This window comes from Oncorhynchus kisutch, linkage group LG3 (assembly GCF_002021735.2).
Source record: "Oncorhynchus kisutch isolate 150728-3 linkage group LG3, Okis_V2, whole genome shotgun sequence".
Classification (NCBI taxonomy): domain Eukaryota; kingdom Metazoa; phylum Chordata; class Actinopteri; order Salmoniformes; family Salmonidae; genus Oncorhynchus; species Oncorhynchus kisutch.
Window position 1 is genome coordinate 46,585,535 of NC_034176.2, and position 24,652 is coordinate 46,610,186.

Sequence of the window (24,652 nt, forward strand, 5' to 3'; positions counted from 1 at the left end):
GCGATGGTGTGGGGTGCTTTGCTGGTGACACTGTCAATGATTTATTTAGAATTCAAGGCACACTTAACCAGCATGCCTACGACAGCATTCTGCTGCGATACGCCATCCCATCTGGTTTGCGCTTAATGGGGCGATCATTTGTTTTTCAACAGGACAATGACCCAACAAATCAAATCAAATGTATTTATATAGCCCTTCTTTACATCAGCTGATATCTCAAAGTGCTGTACAGAAACCCAGTCTAAAACCCCAAACAGAAAGCAATGCAGGTGTAGAAGTACGGTGGCTAGGAAAGACTCCCTAGAAAGGAAGGAACCTAGGAAGAAACCTAGAGAAGAACCAGGCTCTGAGGGGTGGCCAGTCCTCTTCTGGCTGTGCTGGGTGGATGCTTTGACAAATGTTGCACAACTCATCGTTCATAATTTGCCTCCTTTATTATGCATGACGTTCGCATATGAAATATTTCTGAAGAATCCATGAAGGGCTCATAAATGGCTAACTTAGCTATCAAGCACAAAGATTCTTCCTCTCTGCTATCCCTCCCAGGGTGTCCATCATTTGCGTCACCCAAACGGACATTGAGCTGCGCGTGCGCAATGTGCAATGTAAAAGTGCTTGGGCACTTCCGGCTCGCCTCATTCGCGAAACAGAACAGTGGCTAGGCTCGTAATGGCTTGAAAGAGCCAAACATTATATAAAATAAGAGGTGAGTTTATCGTTATTGACAATTACATATGATGATAAAATAGCTAACATAATTCGATTAGTTCAACTAACGCGTTGTGGTTAAGCTTCCTTGCCAGCACTTGTGTGGCTCAGCTGTCTGATTGGCAAGCTGAGAAGCTCATGCTAGCTAACTGTCTGCAATTAGCTGGCTAGTTACGTCTTTCTTTGCCAGTGCCACGTTGATTTGTTGTAGCCACTTCCTAAATTATTAATGCACATTCTGTCATCGGCAAACTACACACCGGTGTTGCCTAGTTAGGTAACATCAATGACTCATACTTAACGGTTGTACCTAGCTTAGTTAGCTCAATCGATTTTGATTTAACCCAGCTGTTACCTAAACTGGGAGTCGTCTAATTTAACTAGCAGGTAGGTTAGCTAACTAGTTGGATGTGTGTTCTATCCATTGCATACAGGTAAGTTCTCTCTATTAGAAGAATCAACTTGAAAGAGTGAAGAGAAACGATGGCGTGTGCAATGATACCTCTTGATGAACAACAGGTGACAGAGGCTACTGGGCCTCTGGGAAAGGAGCGCACCCTGCCAGCCCTGGTAAGACAGCCAACATTAAAAACCATCTGACACTACTTCCTCGTGTACATCATGTCCATAGCTGTGGTTGTCATATCACAAACGAACTGCGTTGTGGTTTGTTGTCTGCATTAGTTAGAGTTTGCTACTGTAAGCTATCATCGAAGTCTGTAAATTCCCTTTGGTTATGTGCCAGTTCATCAGACCTATTTTACTGTCCTAGTTGTTTTCTCATCATAACCCCACTCTAGTATATGTTTCCCTCAACTGTAGAAGTTAAGCTATATATCAGTGTGTTTGCCTATGTCTGATGATGTCTCTGAACCATTGCCCACTGTCCTTGTGTTGCCATGGCAGCATCCAGACAGGAAGGAGGAGCGGTGTTTTGTGACTTATAAGCCCCCTCCCGAGGACAGCTCCCCTGCTCAGGTGGAGGAGTACCTGGAGCATGGCAAGTTCATCACTGAGGACCTGGACTGGCTGCTGGCCCTGCGACATGATAAATTCTGGTGCCAGGTCAGTCACTGTGGCTGTCATACACCATATGATGTGGAGACGGGAGGTTTTGACCTAACCAAGAAGAACCTAAACCCATTGTGTCCATCATTAAACCCCCCCCCCCCCCCAGGTGGTATTTGATGAGTCATTGCAGAAGTGTCTGGATTCCTACCTACGCCACTCCCCTCGGGGATTAGACCCCTCCTCCTTGCCCTCCTCCCCGGCTGTTGCTGACATGCAGCGCTGCATCCACCGAGCCGTCTTTATGACCTTCCTCAGAATGGCCACGCACAAGGAGTCCAAGGTACCGCTGCTTTCTAGGTATTCTGGGGGTCTGTCTGTTTCTGATAAGGCAATGATGTAGTGTTGTTGAATGGAGAAACTGTCTTATGCACGTCCAGATAACTTGGCTCACATTTAAAGGTCATGTTTAGACGGCGTTAGAGACAAGTTATATTTAACCTCTGTTAGAGGCAAAGAATTTTTGGAACATTAATTCTTCTTTGTCCGACTCTTGTATTGAGAGGAGAATTGTCTGACTGAACATAACTGTTATCTGCTGTTTTCTCTTCTCTCTCAGGAGAGCTTTATAACTCCGACTGTGTTCGGAGAGATCATTTACAACAACTTCCTGTTCGACATTCCCAAGATCCTTGACCTGTGTGTTCTGTTTGGGAAAGGAAATGCCCAGCTGCTCCATAAGATGATAGGTGAGCTCAGCAATGGGCCCTTTCTCAGGTGGAGCACTTTACCTGCTCAAATGGATCTAGAACAGATTTTTTTTCTCAATTAATGATATCAATGTCTTGTTTATCTTCCAGAAAACATCTTCACTCAGCAGCCGTGTTACTATGGAGACCTGGATGAGGCTGTTCTCTCAGTCCTACAGGTAAGAAGCACAATCATTCAATACACTCCATTTCAAAAGGCTTTCTCCCATTTTGTGCTCTTTGAAAATAATCTAGGTGACGCTGAAATTTTACCTCAATTCAAATTTAGTGTCACGGCATTTTAAGACGTCTCAGCCTGCAACTTTTAAGGAGTGCACTTTGTAGATAATAGGGTGCCATTTCAGACTTGCCCTTTGTCTCTCCCAAAGGTGTTAGACACTATCCTTGCTAAGTGTGGTCTCCAGTGTGAAGGAGCCACTGCCATCGAGCCTCTGAAGCTCAGCTCATCCGGCCGACCCACCGCCATGACCATGAGTCAACAGGTTATGATAAACATACTGCTGATGCATTTTACACCATGACCGACTAGATAGACCACAGTTATAAAGTAAAGTCCACTGCGTGTCAGATATTGTTTTCTTTAAAACATGCCAGCTGAAGTTTAAAATCTCTTCAATGAGTCATGGGATTGTTGTGACTGGTTGTGAAACCTCTTCCATCTCCTCAATGAGTTGACATTCTCCTAGTACAGGAGTGACTGGTTCTGACTGGTTATGCCTCCTCTTCCAGGACCTAGTGGATTTGGTGCTGTATCTGTGTGACACCTGTACCACCATCCAGGCCTTCCTGGACATCTTCCCTGCTGCCTGCTCCACCTTTCACTGTCACAGCTTCCTCAACAGGTAGCGTGTGCGCTCGCACACACACCTTCCACTCAGTTTCCTCAACAGTTTGAATTATTTTATTTGTTAAACATATACAGCCAGGAACAATCCGTATTTATCCTGTTTCCCACCACCACTATTCAACTACACTGTTTCCACGGTGGTGGAACATTTGTTTATTTCAATATTGCATTTGTCAGAATTTATATACTTTTTTGCTCTAACTTTTACCTTCTTATTCTTCTTAGACTAGCCTCATTCTACGAGGTGGCTGTGCCTGACATAGAGAAGGCTGTGAGGAAAAGAAACTTTGACGACGACAGGTGTGTCTCTGTTCGTAGATATGTGCTTTTGCCTGAACATCAGACTGTTACCATGCTTACCTCATGGATATCAGTCTAAAAGACTTAGTCTCTACAAATAAAATTATATTTGAGGTTACTTTCCCGGTTGGTTCTTTTGGCGGTAGGAGTTGGAGATGGAGTATCCACAGGAAAGTGTTGTTTACCAAACTTTTTGAAAGTCTGAATGTACTGAAAGTCGTCTGAATAACACTATTCTGTGGATATTTTGTCTCAGTTTTCAAGCAGCAGAAGGACAAAATGCACCGACAACCGGTAGATCAAGTTTAAATGTAATTTTATTAAACATTCTGGCTTATAAAGACAATGCACACATGGCTGTATATACCATTTAATAGTATATTACAACCTGATTAATCATGTATGTGTGTGTGGGTACTGTGCATGAACTGTCTACAGTTGAAGTCGGAGGTTTACATACATAGATTGGAGTCATTAAAACTCGTTTTTCAACCACTCCACAAATTTCTTGTTAGCAAACTATAGTTTTGGCAAGTCGGTAAGGACATCTACTTTGTGCATAACACAAGTAATTTTTCCAACAATTGTTTATAGACAGATTATTTAACTTATAATTCACTATCACAATTCCAGTGGGTCAGAAGTTTACATACACTAAGTTGACTGTGCCTTTAAACGGCTTGGAAAATTCCAGAAAATGATGTCATGGCTTTAGAAGCTTCTGATAGGCTAATTGACGTCATTTGAGTCAACTGGAGGTGTACCTGTGGATGTATTTCAAGGCCTACCTTCAAACTCAGTGCCTCTTTGCTTGACATGGGAAAATCAAAAGAAATCAGCCAAGACCTCAGAAAAAAATGTAGACCTCCACAAGTTTGGTTCATCCTTGGAAGCAATTTCCAAATGCCTGAAGGTACCACGTTCATCTGAACAAACAATAGTACGCAAGTATAAACACCATGGGACCACTCAGCCGTCATACTGCTCATCAAGGAAGAAGCCACTGCTCCAAAACCACCATAAAATAGCCAGACTATGGTTTGCAACTGCACATGGGGACAAAGATTGTACTTTTTGCAGAAATGTCCTCTGGTCTGATGATACAAAAATAGAATTGTTGAGCCATAATGACCATTGTTATGTTTGGAGGAAAAAGGGGGAGGCTTACAAGCTGACTAACACCATCCCAACCGTGAAGCACGGGAGTGGTAGCATCATGTTGTGGGGGTGCTTTGCTGCAGGAGGGACTGGTGCACTTAACAAAATAGATGGCATCATGATGGAGGAAAATTATGTGGATATATTGATGCGACATCAGTTAGAAAGTTAAAGCTTGGTTGCAAATGGGTGTTCCAAATGGACAATGACCCCAAGCATACTTCCAATGTTGTGGCAAAATGGCTTAAGGACAACAAAGTCAAGGTATTGGAGTGGCCATTACAAAGACCTGACCTCAATCCCATAGAACATTTGTGGACAGAACTGAAAAAGTGTGTGCAAGGAAGTAGGCCTACAGACCTGACTCCGTTACACAAGCTCTGTCAAGAGGAATGGGCCAAAATTCCCAAAACGTTTGACCCAAGTTAGACCCAAGTTAAACAATTTAAAGGCAATGCTACCAAATACTCATTGAGTGCATGTAAACTTCTGACCCACTGGGAATGTGATGCTGAAATAAATCCTTCTCTCTACTATTATTCTGACATTTCACATTCTTAAAATAAAGTGGTGATCCTAACACAGGGAATTTTTACAAGGATTAAATGTCAGGAATTGTGAAAATCTGAGTTTAAATGTATTTGGCTAAGGTGTATGTGACCTTCTGACTTCAACTGTATGTTCTGTGTGTGTATGTACTGTGCATGTATGGACCGCGCCTGTTCTTTTTTGTATCCGTGTGTGTGTGTGTGTGTGTGTACGCACTTGTGTGAGTGACTGACTCCCTCCCGTGCCCCCTGCCAGTCTCCAGGAGGACCTGTGGAGGAGGGTGTGTCACGCCCGGAGGAGGATGGTGGAGATGGCACACCTGCTGCTACAACACACCTGCCTACAGCCCATACTAGAGGGGTCAGAATAAAATGCCTTTATCTTTCTATTCTCTTTTTCATCCTTTCTTCATCCACATACCAAACCTTCATGCTGGAATGGGGATCCCTAAAATTCATATTTTCTTTTAGTATGGTGATCATATTTGCTCATAGCCTTCCTGCAGCCTTTGAACATTGTTGTTAATTTGTTTTTAGCTCCGAGAACATTCAGACATTTGTGGAGGAACTCCTGCAGCATTTCACTACTTTCCTACCAGAGAAGAGGTACAGTGCATACTTGTTTGAATTCCTTTTTGAAGGGCCATAAATGTCTTCAATCAATCGATATTTTTGACCATTGCATTCCTGACCTAATTAATACTAGAGTTTTTGTATGATAACTCCTGTTAGGAATGCTGTGTAACTGATTTGAGGTTGTCCATTGAGGAGATAAAGGATGTTTGTTTATGCCATCCTTGTTGCTGTCTGTCTCAGGTTCCTATTAGACTACGATGAGCAGTTCCCCATAGCTGATGATATCAGTCTTCTACAGCAGGCCTTTCCTCTCCTGTATCCTTCCTCCACATGGTCTCACACACTCAGACACATGTTCCTCAATGAGTCCACCAGTCAGCCACTCAGTCTTAGAAACATACACATCCCCCTCATTGGAAGAAACGTATCCATCCACCCAACCTAGAGCAGTGATATTAACATACCTCCACCACCCTTTCCTCCAGCACTGCCTGTTGTCTTTCCTTAACCCTCTCTCCCTGTCAGAGATGAGACTAGGACATCATATCTGCTCCAGGGGGTGGAGGATGCCTGGGATAGCATCGGCCGGAGGAGAACCCAGGACAGACCCCAGCAGACACACTCCTCTGCCGGGCTGAGTGGCCAGGAAGTAGAGGTCGGGGCAGGGGCCTGGGGGGGAGAGATGGGGATCAGAGAGCCAGGGGAAGGAGGGGAGACCCCCAGAGGAGCAGAGTCCATGTGGGATACGCCCCATAAAGGAGACAACGTGAGTTCTGAATAGGAGATAACAGTTTTGGCAAGTGGGGTGAGCTGTGTTGTAGTTTGTTAGTTAAACCGCCAAAATAACGGGACCATACTTGCGAACATAAGTGACCATTTCAATTTAAACCGTTTCTCTCCGACTAGTAATGCGTATCGGCCAATTCAAATAGTCGATTTACTTGCACGTGACAGAACGCTAAATTGTAGCTGGTCCCATCAGATAACATGGCATATATTAGCTTTATGCTAACCTCACCAGGTGGCAGTGATTATATCTTGGAACATATTCTTCATCAGCCTATCAAAGATCTTTATATGCGCCAACCAATGGCATTTCTTAAAATACGTCGACCCTGACCACGGGGTATATTTTAAACCTACAAATGAAAGGTTTACTTTTGTTACGTTGGTCTGTAACAATGTTGTGTGCCAATATTGCATTGATGCATCCTTGACTAGGCTCCTAGCATATGAGAAAATCTCAAGTTTTTGTGCTTTTATGGAAAAAAGATAAATGAGGTCCTTACAACATCTACGTTGATTTATTTTCTGTATTTATTTAAACTTTATTTAATAAGGCAAGTCAGTTAAGAACAAATTCTTATTTACAATGACTGCCTACCCCGGCCAAACCCTGGGCCAATTGCGCGACGCCCGATGGGACTCCCAATCACAGCCAGTTGTGATACAGCCTGAAATCGAACCAGGGTCTGTAGTGACGCCCCTAGCACTAAGATGCAGAGCCTTAGACCGCTGCGCCACTCATACAGCGTAAAACAAAACAAATTAAGAGCCATATGCATTTGTCAAATAGCAGTCATGTAGGCTACCATTATCACCATCGCTTCTAAGCGGTTCTCTCGAAATCGATAGTGCACTAGGTTCGAGACCCCCTCGCATTAAGCTTTCTTGTTGAGGAACAAATAGGATTCAAAACGCATGTATTGAAGTGGATGAATATAATCATGAATAGCCTATAAAATGTTGCAGGCCTATGTAAGTGAAGCCTACATAATAATTTAACAGACTAATGATAGCCTGCACCACGGGTAGGCAACCCTGTTCCTGGAGTACTGCAGGTACTGCAGGATTTTGTTCCAACTAGGCACCACTCAAGACCAACTTGAGCTAATTGGTCAGTGATTGCCTAAAATCAACACATCTGGTCTTTCAGATGGGTTAAATCAAATACATGAAGTTCCTGTGCCATTCCAGGACCAGGGTTGCCCACACTGTCTCCTCGCCAGGAGAGGGCATAATCGCTCTATGGGTGGCTCACCGGCCAGTTGTTCATGAATTGAGGTGTACCATTCAAAGTCCCATATGCATTAGTAGGTTGTAGCATAAGGAGGACACTATCTGATGTTAACTAATGTAAACTATAGCTATGTTGATTGGAGTTCCTATAGTAGCATACAGAAAATGCTAATCATAGAGTTAGATCAAAAAAAACAATCACAGCCAAGTGTCCTCTGATTCGAGTCCTCTGGACTCGGGATAATAAAAAAACAGGAACTGGGATTCGCTGGACCAGGCAACGTTTTTACACTTCTCAATTGTCCAGTGTTGGTGATTGCGTGCCCCTGAAGCCACTTCTTCTTGGTTTTAGCTGATAGGAGTGGAACCCGGTGTGGTCGCCTGCTACAGTAGCCCATCTGTGACAAGGCTCGACGAGTTATGCGTTCCGAGATGCTGTTCTACACACCACTGTTGTACTGCGCCGTTATTTGCCCGCCTGTTAGCTTGCACAGTTCTTGCCATTCTCTTTCGACCTCTTTCATCAACGAGCTGTTTGTTGCACCACTCTCAGAAATCCTAGACGCTGTCGTGTGTGAAAAGCCCAGGAGGGCAGTCATTTCTGAGATACTGGATCCGGTGTGCCTGGCACCAACGATCATACCTCGTTCAAAGTCGATTAGGTCACTCGTTTTGCTCATTCTAACGTTAAATCTAACAGTAACTGAAAGCCTCAATGCCTGCCTGTCTGCCTGCTTTATATTGCAAGCCACGGCCACATGCCTGTAGGAGTGATACATTTTCTTAAACTGGGTGGTGTACCTAATAAACTGGCCAGTGAGTGTATAATCCTACTGTACACTTTAATGCTCATCCTCCTCGAGTCAAGTAATGCATATGTGACAAAGCAGATTATTAAAAATGCATATATAACGTTTTAGGCCTACATTTAGGTGTACACCTCCATGTAATAAAGCCTATGCTATATGATTATTAGTGTTTGTGTGCAAGGATTATGTGGACTAGGCACTTTTTACACAGAGCGCAATTTGACCAGTTAGTCAAATATCGTTGCTTTGATGATCAGGACATGCTGTTGTGGGTATGTTAAGGACGCTTCCGTGAGCAAGTTTTTGGAACTCGTCCAACTACATCAACGATTTTAATTGGCTGATGCAGAACTTGTTCCAGGATATAATCACTGCCACCTGGTGTGGCTAGTTTAGGGCTAATGTGTGCGATGTTATCTGATGGGACCAGCTACAATTTAGTGTTCTGTCACGTGCAAGTAAATCAACAATTTTAATGGGCTGATACGCAACTGTTTACATTTAAATGGTTGCTTATGTTTGCAAGTATGACCTCCAGATTTGTAATTTTAGCAGGCAAAATATTACACAAATATATCCAAATCATTTTGAGAGCTTACCTATCCTATATGAGACCATACACAGTAGCTTCAGTCCGGTGTAGATGCTGTTGTAATAGTGTGTGTCCGTGTCTAATATGTGTTATGTTATCCAGGGTGCTGCGTGTACGATCAGTGCGGGGGAGCTGGAGTCTCTGTTAACCCACATCAGAGACCTGCTACCAGACCTGGGAGAGGGATTTCTACTGGCCTGTCTCCACCAGTACAACTATAGCTCTGAATTGGTCATTAACTACATCCTAGAGGACAGACTACACCCTGACCTGGACAAACTGGATAGAGCCATGCCCAGGTAGGGAGAGGGGTGTGTGTGTTGGTCTGTGTGTAGACAAACAAAGATACACAAGCTGAGTCGTGCTGCGCTGGCCTGGTTACGCATCCACCATAGTTGTGGGAACTGTGCTGGAAATAACAATGTGAACGGAAAATGACAGATCCAGCACCGGTTGGGTAGTCTGAAAAAGGTATTAATGGTGATGTTCGCCTCTCTCTCCAGGCCGGTAAAGGAGGAGCTTCCTCCTGTACTCAGCACCAGGTCCAACGTGTTTGACGATGATGAGTTTGATGTCTTCAACAGAGACCAGGTGGACATGACTCGCGTCTGGAAGGGCCGGAGGTGAGAAACTATCGACTATTTAATTGTGGCCAAGATGATGACTCTGTCACAGACCATTTCCTGTCCTGTCTTGTCACGCCAAACCACACCCAAAATGTAAAAAATCCCAAGTCATTTTTAGATAAATACCAGGTCAATAGTGAACTGTACAATAAAGCCTGACCTCTGTATCTTTGTGTGTGATCTATAATCTCTGTATATCTGTCTGTGTTGTTTCTCTTCAGGAAAGGAGAAAGTGTGCGGGACCTGCTTAATGACAAGCAGCACATAGCAGAGCAGAAGGAACGCTACCTGACCTATGACACTGTGGTGGATGAGGTCATCGTGACTCCCAGCGAATCAGGAGCCATTGACAATCTGAACGATTATGATGATGAGTATGATGACACATATGACATCAACCAAGTAGGAGCCAATGATCTGGACGGAGACTCCAACCTGCTCAACCGCAGGTAACATACACACCTGTTTACTAATTAAGATTTTAGCTAGTCATTATGCTGATTTAGACTAGAGCCTCCCATCTGAGTTTGGTTGCTCAGTCTCAAGGTTTCTTCCCTCTTGCCAAGGTGCTACTGCTTGCCTTTGAGATCGAGCTCTGGTTAATGAAAACACCTTGACAACTCTTGTACCACATTTATGTAAAAAGGGCTTTATGAATACTCTTTATTTATTGACACATCCTCTCTCTCCCTTCCACAGGCCGTTCACCATCCCTCAGGTCCTACGGCAGGGAGGCAGACCACAGATGCAGGAGGAGAACATAGAGGAGGAAGAGGACGAGAAGGTAGGTTGTATAGAAATGGATTGTACTGTATAGAACAGTGGTCACCGACCGGTCGATCTTCAAAGCATTCCTAGTCGAGCACCAAACATTTCTGTAGAAAAGCCTACGATAAAGGCTTGCGCTCCTTCATTTTTTATTCGTGTTGTGCTGTTGGTAGTAGGTGAACTTGATTCAGAAGCCCTGCACACTGGGTTGGCAAAGTGTTCCTATTTTGAACCATTTAATTTGTCTGAAAAGACAAACTCCACCTACCCGGCGGACTGGGAGATCTGGAAGCATACAGCTTCCACGACCCCAGCAAACATTTAAAACAATGCCCAGAGAGACTGTCAAAGAACACAGCAAAGAGCTGCTATTTGTTTTGAGTTGGTTCATGTCTTAGGTTTTTATTCAGCACTGTCAACACTGTTTTTATTTAACACTATTACAAAACATAAAACACGCTTATCCCTACTTCCACTTGCGCTGCAGCTGCAATGATTAGCCCTGTGTTTTTATTATTTATTAGCAGCTCGTCATGTCTATTGAGGAGTATTTCACTTTCTCTGGTCATAGAAAAAAACATGAATTTGTGCATGAGGCAGATGCGGTTTCAAGTTTCGCCATCAGGTGGAAGACTGTCCATCTCTCTAGTCAATCTTACCGAAAGGAAGGAGAGAGCAGGGACTGTGAAAGGCAGACCCTCTGCTGCTTTCTCCCTTCCTCCACTGAGACTAATGCCAAAACTAAAACTGGAAACTCTGAAATCTCAGACTACTGACTTCAGTGCTGGGAACTCAATTAAAACATTTAAAAAAAATAATAATAATACATGATTATAGTAAAAAGATCAGACTTGGAAAAAAATCTAATCTGAGCAGTAGAGCTCGGTTTGCTTTTTGACTGCAAATGTGATCTTCACTCAGAAAAGGTTGGTGACCACTGTCGTGACGTGGACTTTTCATTAATGTGATGACTGTTATATCAAATCAATTCTGTGTAGTTATTATTACTTGATTAAACTAATCATGTAACATTAATTAAGAAGTTGGGGCACCACGGGAAAATGTAACTATTTCCAGATATTTTCAAAGCTAATCGATTAGTCACGTATTAATATATATATATATATATCAGTCATTCTGAACGTTGTAATTTCTTGTAGTCTGCACGAACCCTACTTTATTGATGAATCAGCGATACACAAATTGGCTCAATTATTTATTTACTAACTAATTAAACAATTACAGAATACACACTAACATTATACAGTAAATAGTCTCTAGAAGACTATCAAAACAGGACATTTTGGTTATAACACGGTGGGGAATTCAGAGGGGGGGGGGACAAAGGAGTTACTCTATTGGACATTGAGAAGCTTCGCTCATGAAAATACAAAATCTTAAGCACTCTGATAGCCGTTCATTTGGGAAAAAAAAGAGAATGCAATTTATATATTTACGATTGAGCTGTCCTTGAACGTCCAAATCCTTTGGTCACGGAGATGTTGGGTGTATGACTCTGGTTTGGCCACCAGAGATCACCATGTCCTTAGGTAGAGCTCCTGGTTGTGCTGGTGGTAAGATTGGATACTTTGAAGTACCCTGTACAGTAGTTCTCAGTTGATCTTGTTAGAATGCTTCAGAGGTTGTCGGTGTTCTCATCCCTAAACTATAAACTATTTTTTATTAAACTTTTCTCATTTAGAAGACAAATCTATTTTCTGTCTTTTCAAAAGTATTCTGACACTTAATCATTCATTTTATACAAATTCAGATGCACACCTCATAATTGAGAAGTGTAGACAGAGGTACCGTTATGTGGTTCTACCATCTTTCATGTCACAGCATTAAAAAGAACCCTCATGTTGAATTTGTTTTGGTCTCCACTGACCATTTCCACATTCTCAAAAATTGAAATATTGTTTAATTCTCCAATTTGGGGGAGGTAGTAGAACAAAGGACCGTCTCCTGCCAAAATTCGTAATGTCTTTCCCTCCATACTGCTTGGCAAGGGAAGGTATTTACAACCATCATAAAACTGGCCAACAGCCCCAGGAGAGGGCACCCCGATCTCCATTTCAGGACTGGCAAGTCATGACAACTTGTATAGAACAATGCTGGTTCACACGAACTGCTATGGACTTCTCTGTGATGTAAGTTAATAGCAATACCTGCCACTTTCTTCAAATACCACCCTTGATTCCTGTTCTTTATTATTCTAACTATACGGTTGCTTGCCTTATTATGATCAACAGTATGGGCATGGTAAGTGTTATCTATTTATTGTATGGCGCTGTTTAAAATCTTGCCCACAAGATTACTAGCTACCTAAGGCTGTCTATGTACCATGTCTTGATATCCAGATTTATATTAGGTTTGACAAAGTTGAACCAGTGGCTATGCTGTAGTGTTATTCTTATATCTAGGTTAAGCTGTTTAGATGGATCCGTATGTGTTGTATCATTAACCCTTTACATGGTTTGTGTTCTCAGGAAGACGCTGTGAAGAGAGACCAGTTTGTTCAGGACCCAGCTCTGCTGAGAGAGAGGGCAGAGGCCAGGAGAGCTACCATGCAACACAGGAAGGGGTACGGAGACACACACACTAAGTTCTGCTACATGTCTTACAATGTAAGACATCCTAAATTGAGGTTAGCTTATGAGAAATGTGTGCATTTCCCATTTGAACCCCTCTCTCCTCCTCCTAGGTACCGTCCGGAGCCTGCCAGAGAGAGAGACGTGGTGGGTAAACCTAAAGGCCAGGGCCAGTCAACAGAGACCCTTCTGGACCGACGCAAGAAGGAGGCCCACAAGAGCAGGGGAGCCAACCACAACCGCAGGGCTATGTCCGACCGCAAGAGGAACAAAGGAATGATCCCCTCCTGATAGGTGTTGCCATGGAGACAACCAACTGACCTAGCGGACGGTGCGTACAAGACGGGACGACGTGGAAAGGAAGGAGAGAGAAAGATCATCTGGGCTCAAAGGTCATGAGCCCTGATTGATGTCCCCTCCCAGAGTCTTCTTCATCAGTCAGATTCTTTCTACCGGGATTCACCGACCAGGCCATTTTTATAGGCCTTTTTCTGTTCTCTTTTAGCAAAGACATTCTAGTTTTCCATTTTCTATCGCAAAGGGACACCAATGATTAGTTCCATAACAGAACTTTGGTTGCCAAGTGGCCTGTTGGTGGAATGTTTAGAGACACATTTGAATGGTTTAGTTTCAGTTGTTTAGTCCAATATTGTAGATTGATTCAGTTAAACCAAAGTGCTGACTGAATGACAAGAGATTTATTTTTGCCATGTAACAAATCCATTTATTAAGATTTGGAGTGATGGAATCATTAGCTTTGACATGGTCATCAAATGAACAAGGAACATATGAGAGCGAGGAGACTCCAATAGGACGAGAGAACCAGTGCGACCGGCCTGACTGTCAGACTGAAACCACTGTCTGCTGGATCTAGAAGAACAATGAATGTCAGTTAAATACAGGACTAGACATCAAAATGACAGGCAGGCCAGGACCAGGGGTGGCAGCGTGTGTGTGCAATGTCTGAACGAAGTGAGAGTGTCTGTGGTAGTTAATATCTCCTCACCCAGCCAATCCCCCCACCCACCATGGTTCAGCCTCAACCCAAAAAGTGAGCTGCTATAACAACAGTCGTGTGTGTGTGTTTGGAAGTGCAGCCTAAGAGGCCAAATGTCCCTCAGACAGACATCGAACAGCTTCTAGAGGCTTCTGACTCGCCATGCACAACTACTTTATAACAAGAGAATCCTATAGAAAGATCTATAAGAGCATTTTTGTACAACAACAAAAAATTACAATTTGCTTTTTGAAGTTCTCTTTAAAAACAAACAAAATAAATACATTTAATACTGTGGTTAGAGCTTTTCCGTGGGAACTGAGTGTTGACTTTAAAGTGTTCTAGTGGCAACATAATACCATAGGATGGTGAAAGATGGAAACTGCAGCTATATTTCTATAGTGATTAGCTGATGTGAATACTCTAAATGCTTCTTACCATTTCCCTATAAGGTGTTGCTAGATTTTTTTAAATTTAATTTATTTAACCTTTTATTTAATTAGGCAAGTTAGATAAGAAAAATTCTTATTTACAATGATGGGATGTGGTTGAGTGAAAGTGGTTGAAGTGTGATTCCATTTGACCTTTCCATACTATACACATTGGTTAGCCAAGGTAAAGTATTTTTCAGTTCTACAAGGTCACTGGTTTATAATAAAATAATTTAAGGACTACAAAGGATTAATATAACATAAGTACTGTCAAGTAGTACACTCTAAGTGCGGCTGTGTTTGTAACATGCTGTGTCTGTCTCTGTACAGCTACTCTGGTTATCTGGTATTTACCTCACAGAGCAGTCTCTCTACAGAGTTGAACAAATGTAGGGGTAACAATTTAATTCTTACCCCTACATAATTAATCCCTGCCCTTATTCATATTAATTCAGAATTAACACAAACTTTGAAATTGGACTCGAGTACACAATAAGTCTGGATGAAATTAGTCCATCTACACAAATTTAAATTCACTTTTGAGATTATACTGACCCTGTGATATGGTGGAATATGGGCCCCACATGACCAGATGTGTTTTGATGCCAGTTAGCAACACACTGTTATTCATGCTTTGTACCATGTTGCATTTAACATCCATGCAAATATACCTAGCTATATCTTATTTTTTCACATTAAAATGCCTTGGACTTAATTCATTTCCCTGTAAAGAACATACATGGAATTCCACCAGATTCACAGAACATTAGAATGCCCTTCTAGAATTCTCCACATGTAAAGACACTTTCACCATGAGGCACCAGTACTCTATCACACATACAGCGAGAGAGAGGTGGGTGGGAGAGAATAGAGTAACGTCATTGTACAGTATGTTATCCCAGGAAGAAAGTACTGTTTGTTTCAACACCGGTACGGTAACATTTGTTTTACAGTACCACATAACTGAAGCTGCTTCAGGATTGGCTGTCCACAAAAGGTCAGAGGTCAACATTGTCCAATAAGAAGGCCAGCTGCTGGGAGAAGCTCCCCTGACCACAATCCAGTGCAGGAGGAAGAGGTGAGGTCTGGAACTGCTACTGAAAACTAGTCACGACAGACTACAAGACAACTTGATCCCAATGTTCTGGGCCCAGCTTTTCAGAAGTTATCTGATCGGATTCCGGAATCGGACAGGATTAAAAATTATTACAAAAGTGTAACTGAAAAATGTGATTATGATCCTCCGGATAAGGATTTGGTAATCCAATCTGACCTTTAATCATGTCATTTTTTAAATCATGCCAAAACTCTAAAAGATACTGATTAGGATAGTTTTGATGCCAAAAACTGGGATTATCTTGATCCCCCATTCATGTAGTTCACTCATCTCTGTTACCCTATGACAGTGTAGAAGTGGTACCACAATTTGTCCAGTAGATGGCAAGATTTAGGCCTGTTCAAAACACTGAAAATCCAAATTCTGTGATCTTGATATTGTGTTATCTGGATCAGAATTATCCTGATTTTTTTCTGAAAACTGGCTCAAAAACAGCCAGATTGATCTGAACCTGGATAGCAAAAATGGGGATTACAGAATCGAAATTCTGATACAGATTAAAAGTTTTTAAAAACTGGGCCCTGGTCAGTGGGGTGAGGAGTTGGGCCATGGCTACCATTAGCTGTCTCTACAGAGGTTACCTGTGGATGGAAGGGAAAGATGACAGTCAAAGGGAATAGCTGATTAACCCGGGTACCAAATACAATCACCAATGCTACATTAGATTTCAAATGTGTTAATTCCATATGGCAAATAAAGTTGCACTTAAGTGTACAGGCAAGTAGAGATCTGACTAAGTATGCTGTGTTTACACAGGGGGCAGGTCTATAACTTACTGAGTATGCTGCGTTTACACAGAGGACAGGTGTGCTGCAGGAGCAACCATGGATCCACACAGTCCCTGTGGAACTCATGGAGGCAGGGCAGCACGCGAAGACACTGCAACACAGTCACACACCACCAGGTGAGTTAGCATACTACTAACACTCTTGTGTCTAAAAGTAGAATTTACAGAATTTCTATGTGTTATACATCTTACTTTCTATGTAACATATGACATGTTTGTGTGTGTTTCTGAGTTGTTCCAGAGAACTATACTACAAAGCAGGATCAACGCGTTAACGGCAGCTAACAAAAAAAAAAAGAGCCTGAAATAACTGTTGATTTTCTGGTTCATTAATGCTGGAATCACTAAAGCAGTAATTTGGACTGCTAATATATATTATATATTTTTAAATATGCCCCCCTTCATCTTTGACTTTTCCTAAATAAGTCTTTAAAACACACTGTCGCTGTTAGAATCTTAATATCACAAACAAAAATGGCAAAATGATACATACACTATATCAGTCCATCGAATCCAAACAGTCTTATCAGTCTACTCTGGCCTATTTGGAGTACACAGTGAGGGCGTGCACATTTTACAATGGCAAGAAGACCAAGATGAATAGATGCACATGCTGCGTTAGCGTTACTACAATTAGCGTTACTACAGCGTCATTACAATCTGAATGAAATCGACACAGAAATGACATCTCTGATGATTATTCTTCCTGATTCTGAGCCTCAGCCTAAACCTCCAAGGCCTAAGTGCAAAAAAGCCAGACCGGTGCGCACTGAGCAGGTGCCCGCGCCACCAACAAATTAAAATGGTGAGACAGGAGAGAGGAAGGGACAGCACCGCTTGGATAGAACAAGCCGGTGACAATGCTATGGGACGATTATCAGCACAAAATGTCATCACAAAGAGCAGGCCCTACAGCTCAAGCAAAAAAGCAGAATAGGCAACACACTCACCAGCTGACAATTGACTATTTTTGACTGCTGTCATATCGACACATGAATTATAATGCAATTATTGCTTTTGTGCCGACTTTCGCTATTTATCAAGAACACTGCTCTTATAATGATGTATAGGATACTGACCGTGCGTCTTGCTGACCGTGAGTCTTGGATGTTGGGGTATTTATTTTATTTTGACGTAATAAAAATAAGCTGTTACCGCATTCCAACACAAGCTTTCCGTTTCATAGTTGTAACTAAGGCACTCCACGAATAAAATTGATTTTACACTTGAATTTGTGTTTTTTTGTTTTTACATATAGCCTACAGTAACAAAATAATGAAAATGCTACTTTATTATTTTACATTTTAATAAAATTGTAATCTAATGATAAACACAACCAAATTATTATTTTTGCGATAGCATATATGAAATGTATTAATTACACTGTTAGAATGTTGCAGTCAAAATGACTGCTCATTAACTTGAAAGGCCCATCGGTTCTAGTGTTAAGATAATCTTATATATGAGTTTTTTGTTGTCGAGTCAATTTGACCATGCCCAAGTCAAGCTTAGCAGTAAAAAAACAACAATGCTATTTAAGAATATTTAGACAAGTTAGCTGGTTAACTCTTTGATCTTGCTTTGTAGTATAACCCTCAGGGGTCAGTCAGTCTGACCTGGTTGTTGTTGAACTGTTCCAGACAGACAGCACAGTTGTCTGTCTCTAGCTGCGCTGGGTCACACCACGGTTTGGGCTGCCGGTACATCCTGGTCTTCAGGGAAGACAGTCTCTTCAGGATGTCCTGTTTTGGTAACTGTAGGAATGATTAAGTCATGAATATTATGGTGGATGTTTCTACATTATTAATTTTAAAGCATCTCATTGAAATACTGTCGTTCAGTGTCTGTTTACTTAAATTTGTTCTAGATTAGTGTGTCTGCTAATTGCTGAATGATTAAAAGAGGAAAATGGTTAAACTCTACCTCCAGGTCGTCATTGAGTTGGTTGTCCTGGTACTGCCATCGAGCCTGAACTATGACCCCTGTACAGAGGATCAGAGCCACCAGTAGGACCGTGTTCCACAGCTGATGCAGGTACTTCTGGAGGACAACACATAACAGGACCGAGCACGAATGTTAACCTACCTCTAAATCATTTGTTTATGTTTGTCACACAACAGAGATATAGGAAAAAGCAATGAGTTGCACAGATCAGTGATTTGTTAGATCTAGCCTGTGAGGAGTTGTAGCGTAAAATTCAGATTATCTTTGGTTGCAACATCATTTATTATTTATTTTGTTGTCCCTATTCATCTGAATGTATGCCATGGTGTTCACACCTGGACCTGCGAGTTGGTCTCTCCGGTGCAGATGACCCCCTGCCACTCTCCATACAGACCGCCTCTGGAGAGACCGCACGTGGACCACAACGTCAGGGTGGCCCCCTACAATACCACCGGAGAGGAGGTTTTACACACATCCAAAGTAATAACATGAGCTGGACAGTAGAGTGATACAATGCATAGAAAACTGGAAATGTCCGCTGACTATTTTGCTGTTCTCTAAGGTGATAAAGTTTATGGCAAAAAAACATGATCTTACCAAGTTGTCCTGTAGAATAGTCTTGTATGTGATTTTCACAGTAGCATGAAGGCCCCTATGAAATAAACCATAGAGTTAACTCACTCAGTGTCTCTATATTAGTCAGTATGCTATAGTATATTCATACAATCAAAGCTATACCCCCGAGTGGCGCAGCGGTCTAAGGCACCGCATCTCAGTGCTAGAGGCGTCACTACAGACATCCTGGTTAGATTCCAGGCTGAATAACAACTGGCCGTGATTGGGAGTCCCATAGGGCGGCGCACAATTGGCCCATCGTCGTCCGGGTTTGGCCCGGTGTAGGCCGTCATTGTAAAAAAGAATTTGTTCTTAACTGACTTGCCTAGTGAAATATATACACAGAGAGGGATCCTTGTGTAGACTAGTATTGTTTAGTTTTCCATCACTGTGGTACCTGAGGAGTGCTCCGATAAGCTTGGTAACATTTTCTGATGTCTGGATGACAATGACTGGCTTAGAGAGGACTTGGGACAGATCCATCTAGAAAGAGAATACAGGAGAGAATAGTAGTTATCATAGACCATATATCATTGTTCTATCTCTATGGGGGTTATACTGTAAAGCAGTAGTAGAGGAGTGGTTACTCTAACAGCTGACAATTATAGAGCAACATTGGTGTTATGCTCTATAGTGGTGGTTACCAACCCTGGTCCAGGAGAGCTACAGGGTGTGCAGGCTTTTGCTCCAGCCCAGCACTAACACAGCCAGTGTGTAAGAAAATGACTTTTACCTCTCTGATAGTGTTCTGATTGAGGGCTAGGATGATGAGTGCAGAAGCCCCCAGGACCAAGGCTCGTTTCATCTAACAAAGAGAGATAGTGGTTATACTTACTTCAGACTTACTTTACCCACACTGATATATTTGCATGTGTTAAAAGTGTGTAAAAAATATATAAATCATATTTCATGCTGAAACCCTCCTACTAAACACTATTCACTAAGTTAAAGATTTATATTTAGGTTAACATTTTACAGCATTGCCATTCTATTTTTTAAATTTGAAAATCATCTTTGTTTAATAATTTCATATTAACATGTGATAAGGCCACACAGAGGGCCAGAGATAATTACAGACACCTGTACAAAGTACCCAAAAGGCCCATTAAATGTCATGTGATAGATTACAATGATAAAATCCTGGATTTCAAAAAATCTGGTAGTTCCCTGGTAAATTTCCTTTAATATACCCTCCCTTTGCAACCATAGGTGAAACTCTGTGGTGCTGAAGAACAGATACAACATTCAGACAGTTATTCATCTCTCACTGATCACAGTATAGTTTGTTGTGTGTCACTACTTATTTCACCAAATATACAAATTATTCAACAAAACAGTAGACTGACTGTTCTTCCCATGTCCATGTGAGTGATTCCTCACAAACACAAAACCAGGCCAAAAAAAGATTTGGGGGATTATCACTAAATTGAATCCATAAAATCATCCTTTGGAGGAAGGAATGTTGATGTACACCAAGTATACAAAACATTAAGAACACCTGCTCTTTCCATGACAGACTGACCAGGTGAAAGCTACTGTATGATCCCTTATTGATGTCACTCGCTAAATCCACTTCAATCAGTGTAGATGAAGGGGAGGAGACAGGTTAAAGAATGATTTTTAAGCAATTTACCAGTAGGCCTATGGTCTCATAAGTCTTCTCAAGTACCCCCTAGAGATAGACCAAGTACACCCAGGAGTCATAGTACCACTGGTTGGGAAACACTGAGCATATTATGTTCAACAATGTATATATTTTTTAAGTTACCAACTCAAAATGTTATATTTTCAATATTCATGTTTACATTTTATTAATAAATGAACGTACAAAAATTGTATTTAAATCAAAATACTACTCATATTACAGAACAAGCAGTAAAGCTTAATATGAAATCAAATGTTGCTTTGTAGCACCTACAGATCATGGAGTCTTAAAGGAAGCCTAGGTAATGCCAGAAACTTAGATAAATTATTTTTCAATTATGCTTTTAGATACAAATGTCAAATATATGTCAACAATCCTTCCTTCAAAGAATCATTCTATGGATTACATTTTGTGAAAATCCCAAAAATCATGGTATTTTTTTTGTCTTGTTTCCTCCCTGAACTCACTTTATTGACAACGGCAGCAGCAAAGGATTCCTGGCTGTTCCCAGCAGTGGAATCTTTGCTCTCCTCCACTTTGACAGGCACCACACCTATCCAGGGCTCCTGGTCTTTGGCTTGGACACCCCCACCTTTATCCCGGCTCACCTGCGGCTCCTCATCCTGCACCTGAACAATGGCAATTGGAAACACTGGGTAATATCATAGACTTATCCTATGCAGACATTGCATGCTTGATGATTCAACATGCAATGGTGAAAATAACACATTTTAAGCTATTGCTAGACAATATAGAGTACTGTATATATGCACTGTATATGTTATTTTCTCAGTAACTAATGTTTATATCCATATCATGTTGGACACACAAATCCAGTGGTTTTACATAGCAGAGCCTAGCTAGCTGTAACATCACTCACTAATATGAGGTCCCCTTCGAGATCATGCTCTTGTTGTTGATTGTGTTTTTCGGGTACGCTGCTGCTTTCCCAGTTCGCTTCGAGCACCTCGCCTTGTAGAACGGTGCTGACATCTGGACGTTCTCTCAGCAGAACCTCGACCAAGGCGACCTGAGCGCCCGTAACTAGCAGACACGACAAGAACGAAGGAGCCGAGACCAGGAACACCACGGTAAAATAGCAGCAGCTTGCAGACATGGCCGAAGAAATGCGTAAATTAAAAATATTATAAAATAAATAATCTTATCAACTGTCAACCATTATTTTACAGAACCAACTAAGTTACTGTACTTTTTGGCTTGGACCCCAAAAATGTAAGCAAGAGCACTACTTCCTGTAGAACAGGAAGCTGAGATGTGAGTTTACGTTTGCTTGCAAATCTGCCATCTACTGGGAAATTGAGAAAATGCTTGTTTTAGTGAATATATAACAATAATAAAAAAGCTGTGTATTGTGCTTGTTTCCAGGCCCAAATGCAAGGTGTGGACTGATACTGCATGGTGTGTAGCTTTTAATGTTTATTTTTTTGATGCAAACCCAAGTTTTATTGTGTTGCATAAAAACAACTTGTGTTGGTATGTTTTATTGTTATTTTTGAATGAACCCACTGCGAAATGTGCTGGATCAGGTTGGGATACTGGCCCTTTAAATGGGCGTGTCCTCTCGTGTTTACGCTTTTAGAGTTTCTAAACCCAGAGACGCAAATTCGCAAGACTTCCGGGTACGGTTGAGAAACAGACCAGTCTGGGGTTTGGGGTTTGAGAAGTTAATGATATAAATTAAATATTATTCCTTAGCTGGTAATTTTCTCAAAATCTAAAGATACAACCTAGATTAGATCCGATGTCTTAAGTAGTTGGGCATGTTAGTACTCCAAGCTCGTGAAAGTGACAAACTGAAACGTTTTCATTTTGGTCAAAAACAACGTTATATCGACGGAGTGCCGTTGATTTGACGACCTGCACATGCGTAGTTCGGCACGAGACGACCGTTGTTGACCATGGCCTGTTTCTACGCATGAGTTTAGTGAGCCAACGTCGCCTACAAGTGTGCTCTGGGATTTATACTGAAGAAGCAGTTTTAGCCTATCTCCATAGTGTACTGTCTTTGATACGGTCATTGCTTTTTACGACTTGACTGACTTGACTGAAGAGGATAACATTGCCCTCGTAGAACAGCTTCACACCGTGGGATCAGTCCAGCGAAGAGGGCAGAAAAGTGCGTGGCATCCTCTTCGGGTCTTCAACTGCCATTAACGGAATAAAAACTGCCATTGTATCTTGTTTTGCTTTTAACAGACGTGATGAGTGGCAGGGTTGGCGACCTAAGTCCGAAGCAGGCTGAGGCATTGGAGGAGGTGAATTGCTGTACTGTACATGTCTGTATCTCTGTCGCATTTATTTATGTTTGACCTGACGAGCCGACAGTCATTGATGCTTTTGGAACTTTGAACCTTCCTATCTTTTTCCACCACACGCATACAGACAGTGTTGTCTGCAATTAACGTTACAAGATATGATTATATGTAGAAACATGTCATGGCTACAATACGCTGTAACCTATTTATGCATTTTATCAAGCTTTTCCTTCGGGGGTTTCTCTGTAATACGGGTCAGTAAAGTTGATAGGTGATTAAAATAATGGAACCACCTAACTGGGTAAAAAAATCTACCCAAGGCCTATTATTATATGAATTATCATGTTATTAATAATTAATTATTTATGTAATTGCAATTTACTGTATAAAATGTAGTATATGTATCTCCCTTGAAAGGTTTGGTTCTAGTGTATGATTTTAGTTTCATTTCCTAAAATATATTACTATTTGAGATGTGAGTGGAAAAACGTATTGAACTTACTGTGACCAATGTGCTTTGTTTTAAGAGATGAACTTCCACACAGAAGTCTGAAGCTTTCATGTGGCTTATAACAATTCATTTCACATGCTTGCTTCCATGTTTACCACTAAACCCATATGTGCATCCTCACTAATACACCTATACCCCTTTTGGCCATCTCGCTCTCTTTCTCTCTCTCTCGCTGCCCCCCTTTCTCTGTCTCTCTCTCTCTGCCACCCGGTTTTTATCCTTGGGCAGTTTCGAGAGAGGATTCAGGATGTTCTTCCACTACTTCCTGCTCAGCATGACCACTTCCTGTTGCGCTGGCTCAGAGGTAAGGCAGACTAATTAACCGCCTGTTGCTTCACCACGGGGTGCTTGGAACTGGAATGATCTGTTCTGATAGGAGAGCTGCAAGGCCGTTAAGACCATGCCTGGGTATGGTCAGACTCTCCAGTCCAGTCTAGCTCGGCTAGATAGGCTTCTGAAGACGGTGATTATCATCTTTGATGGATACATTGTTACACAGCAACAGATATTTCAGCTTCAACCGAACAATTCAACTGTTAAAACTCAATGGTTTTGCAAATAGAGAAGTTATCAACTGGTTTTGGAATGGTTACTGACCATGAGAACAACACCTGTGTAGCTACAGTAAATGCTTTCAGTTGTGTGCGGTTGGGGGTGGAAGGTGTTTGTAAGGTTTGAGAGAGAGGGCTATCTTTATAACTGGTATATAACTGTAATAACTTTTGAATACTTGGCTAATAGCTGGTTAACATGGACATGAACAGTGTTAGAGCTTTCGTTAAAATTCTTCACACGGTTGCAAATGACAGTTACAGGGCCTGAGAGAAAGAGAGAGGTCTTTGGTCTAGCGTTGATTAGTGGAGTGACAGGTTGTAGTAACACAGCGAGTGAGAGGCAGGCGAGAGAATGCCTTGTTCTACATTGGAATAGATTGGACTCACGTAGGCTCTCTGAATCCTTATAATCTAGGACTAATCTAGGGCTAATTGCATTAAACCTGTAAAACAGT

At 41.7% G+C, this 24,652-nt stretch overlaps 3 protein-coding genes across 7 annotated transcripts in view; 2 read left to right on the forward strand and 1 right to left on the reverse strand.

Annotated features, from left to right (window-relative positions):
• The first annotated feature begins 515 nt into the window (after nucleotides 1-515).
• Nucleotides 516-15,449, forward strand: ascc2 (activating signal cointegrator 1 complex subunit 2). Its single transcript, XM_020475915.2, has 19 exons — nucleotides 516-706; nucleotides 1,143-1,278; nucleotides 1,615-1,773; nucleotides 1,886-2,059; nucleotides 2,336-2,465; nucleotides 2,577-2,644; nucleotides 2,855-2,968; nucleotides 3,216-3,328; nucleotides 3,559-3,633; nucleotides 5,596-5,700; nucleotides 5,877-5,945; nucleotides 6,156-6,230; nucleotides 6,441-6,681; nucleotides 9,438-9,634; nucleotides 9,839-9,958; nucleotides 10,183-10,410; nucleotides 10,661-10,745; nucleotides 13,219-13,313; nucleotides 13,434-15,449. Exons 2-19 carry the CDS (start codon nucleotides 1,192-1,194, stop codon nucleotides 13,609-13,611), a joined length of 2,313 nt encoding a protein of 770 aa, XP_020331504.1. The 5' UTR covers nucleotides 516-706; nucleotides 1,143-1,191; the 3' UTR covers nucleotides 13,612-15,449.
• Nucleotides 14,563-22,144, reverse strand: rnf215 (ring finger protein 215). 3 transcript variants are annotated; one of them, XM_020475961.2, is made up of 10 exons: nucleotides 21,737-22,144; nucleotides 21,324-21,485; nucleotides 19,945-20,016; nucleotides 19,609-19,694; nucleotides 19,194-19,248; nucleotides 18,932-19,036; nucleotides 18,576-18,692; nucleotides 18,269-18,406; nucleotides 16,642-16,744; nucleotides 14,563-16,446 (listed from the first exon to the last, which is right to left on the reverse strand). In XM_020475961.2, exons 1-10 carry the CDS (start codon nucleotides 21,971-21,973, stop codon nucleotides 16,424-16,426), a joined length of 1,098 nt encoding a protein of 365 aa, XP_020331550.1. In that variant the 5' UTR covers nucleotides 21,974-22,144; the 3' UTR covers nucleotides 14,563-16,423. The 3 variants fall into 3 exon arrangements, with proteins under 3 accessions (XP_020331550.1, XP_031663172.1, XP_020331556.1); XM_031807312.1 differs by having other exon boundaries at nucleotides 18,576-18,689; nucleotides 21,737-22,127; XM_020475967.2 differs by lacking the exon at nucleotides 19,945-20,016 and having other exon boundaries at nucleotides 21,737-22,125.
• A 334-nt stretch (nucleotides 22,145-22,478) lies between these two features.
• Nucleotides 22,479-24,652, forward strand: part of LOC109883908 (SEC14-like protein 2) — a 38,998-nt gene continuing 36,824 nt past the window's right edge. Inside the window, exons 1-3 of one of the 3 annotated variants that reach the window (XM_020475920.2) lie at nucleotides 22,479-22,993; nucleotides 23,074-23,132; nucleotides 23,872-23,947. In XM_020475920.2, the coding sequence (XP_020331509.1) occupies nucleotides 23,079-23,132; nucleotides 23,872-23,947 (130 nt within the window). In that variant the 5' untranslated portion in view covers nucleotides 22,479-22,993; nucleotides 23,074-23,078. Of the gene's footprint in view, nucleotides 23,133-23,871; nucleotides 23,948-24,652 lie in introns of all 3 variants that reach the window. The other 2 variants (XM_031807317.1, XM_020475925.2) reach the window with 2 other exon arrangements.

Coding starts and splice junctions, on each gene's coding strand:
- ascc2 (XM_020475915.2), top strand. CDS start 1,192: ATGGCGTGTGCAATGATACCTCTTGATGAACAACAGGTGACAGAGGCT. Junction 1,774..1,885: donor ATGATAAATTCTGGTGCCAG/GTCAGTCACTGT, acceptor CCCCCCCCCCAG/GTGGTATTTGATGAGTCATT. Junction 9,635..9,838: donor CTGGATAGAGCCATGCCCAG/GTAGGGAGAGGG, acceptor CTCTCTCTCCAG/GCCGGTAAAGGAGGAGCTTC.
- rnf215 (XM_020475961.2), bottom strand. CDS start 21,973: ATGTCTGCAAGCTGCTGCTATTTTACCGTGGTGTTCCTGGTCTCGGCT. Junction 20,017..21,323: donor CTGCTGCCGTTGTCAATAAA/GTGAGTTCAGGG, acceptor TCTCTTTGTTAG/ATGAAACGAGCCTTGGTCCT. Junction 16,745..18,268: donor AACAGTTCAACAACAACCAG/GTCAGACTGACT, acceptor ACTGTGTTGCAG/TGTCTTCGCGTGCTGCCCTG.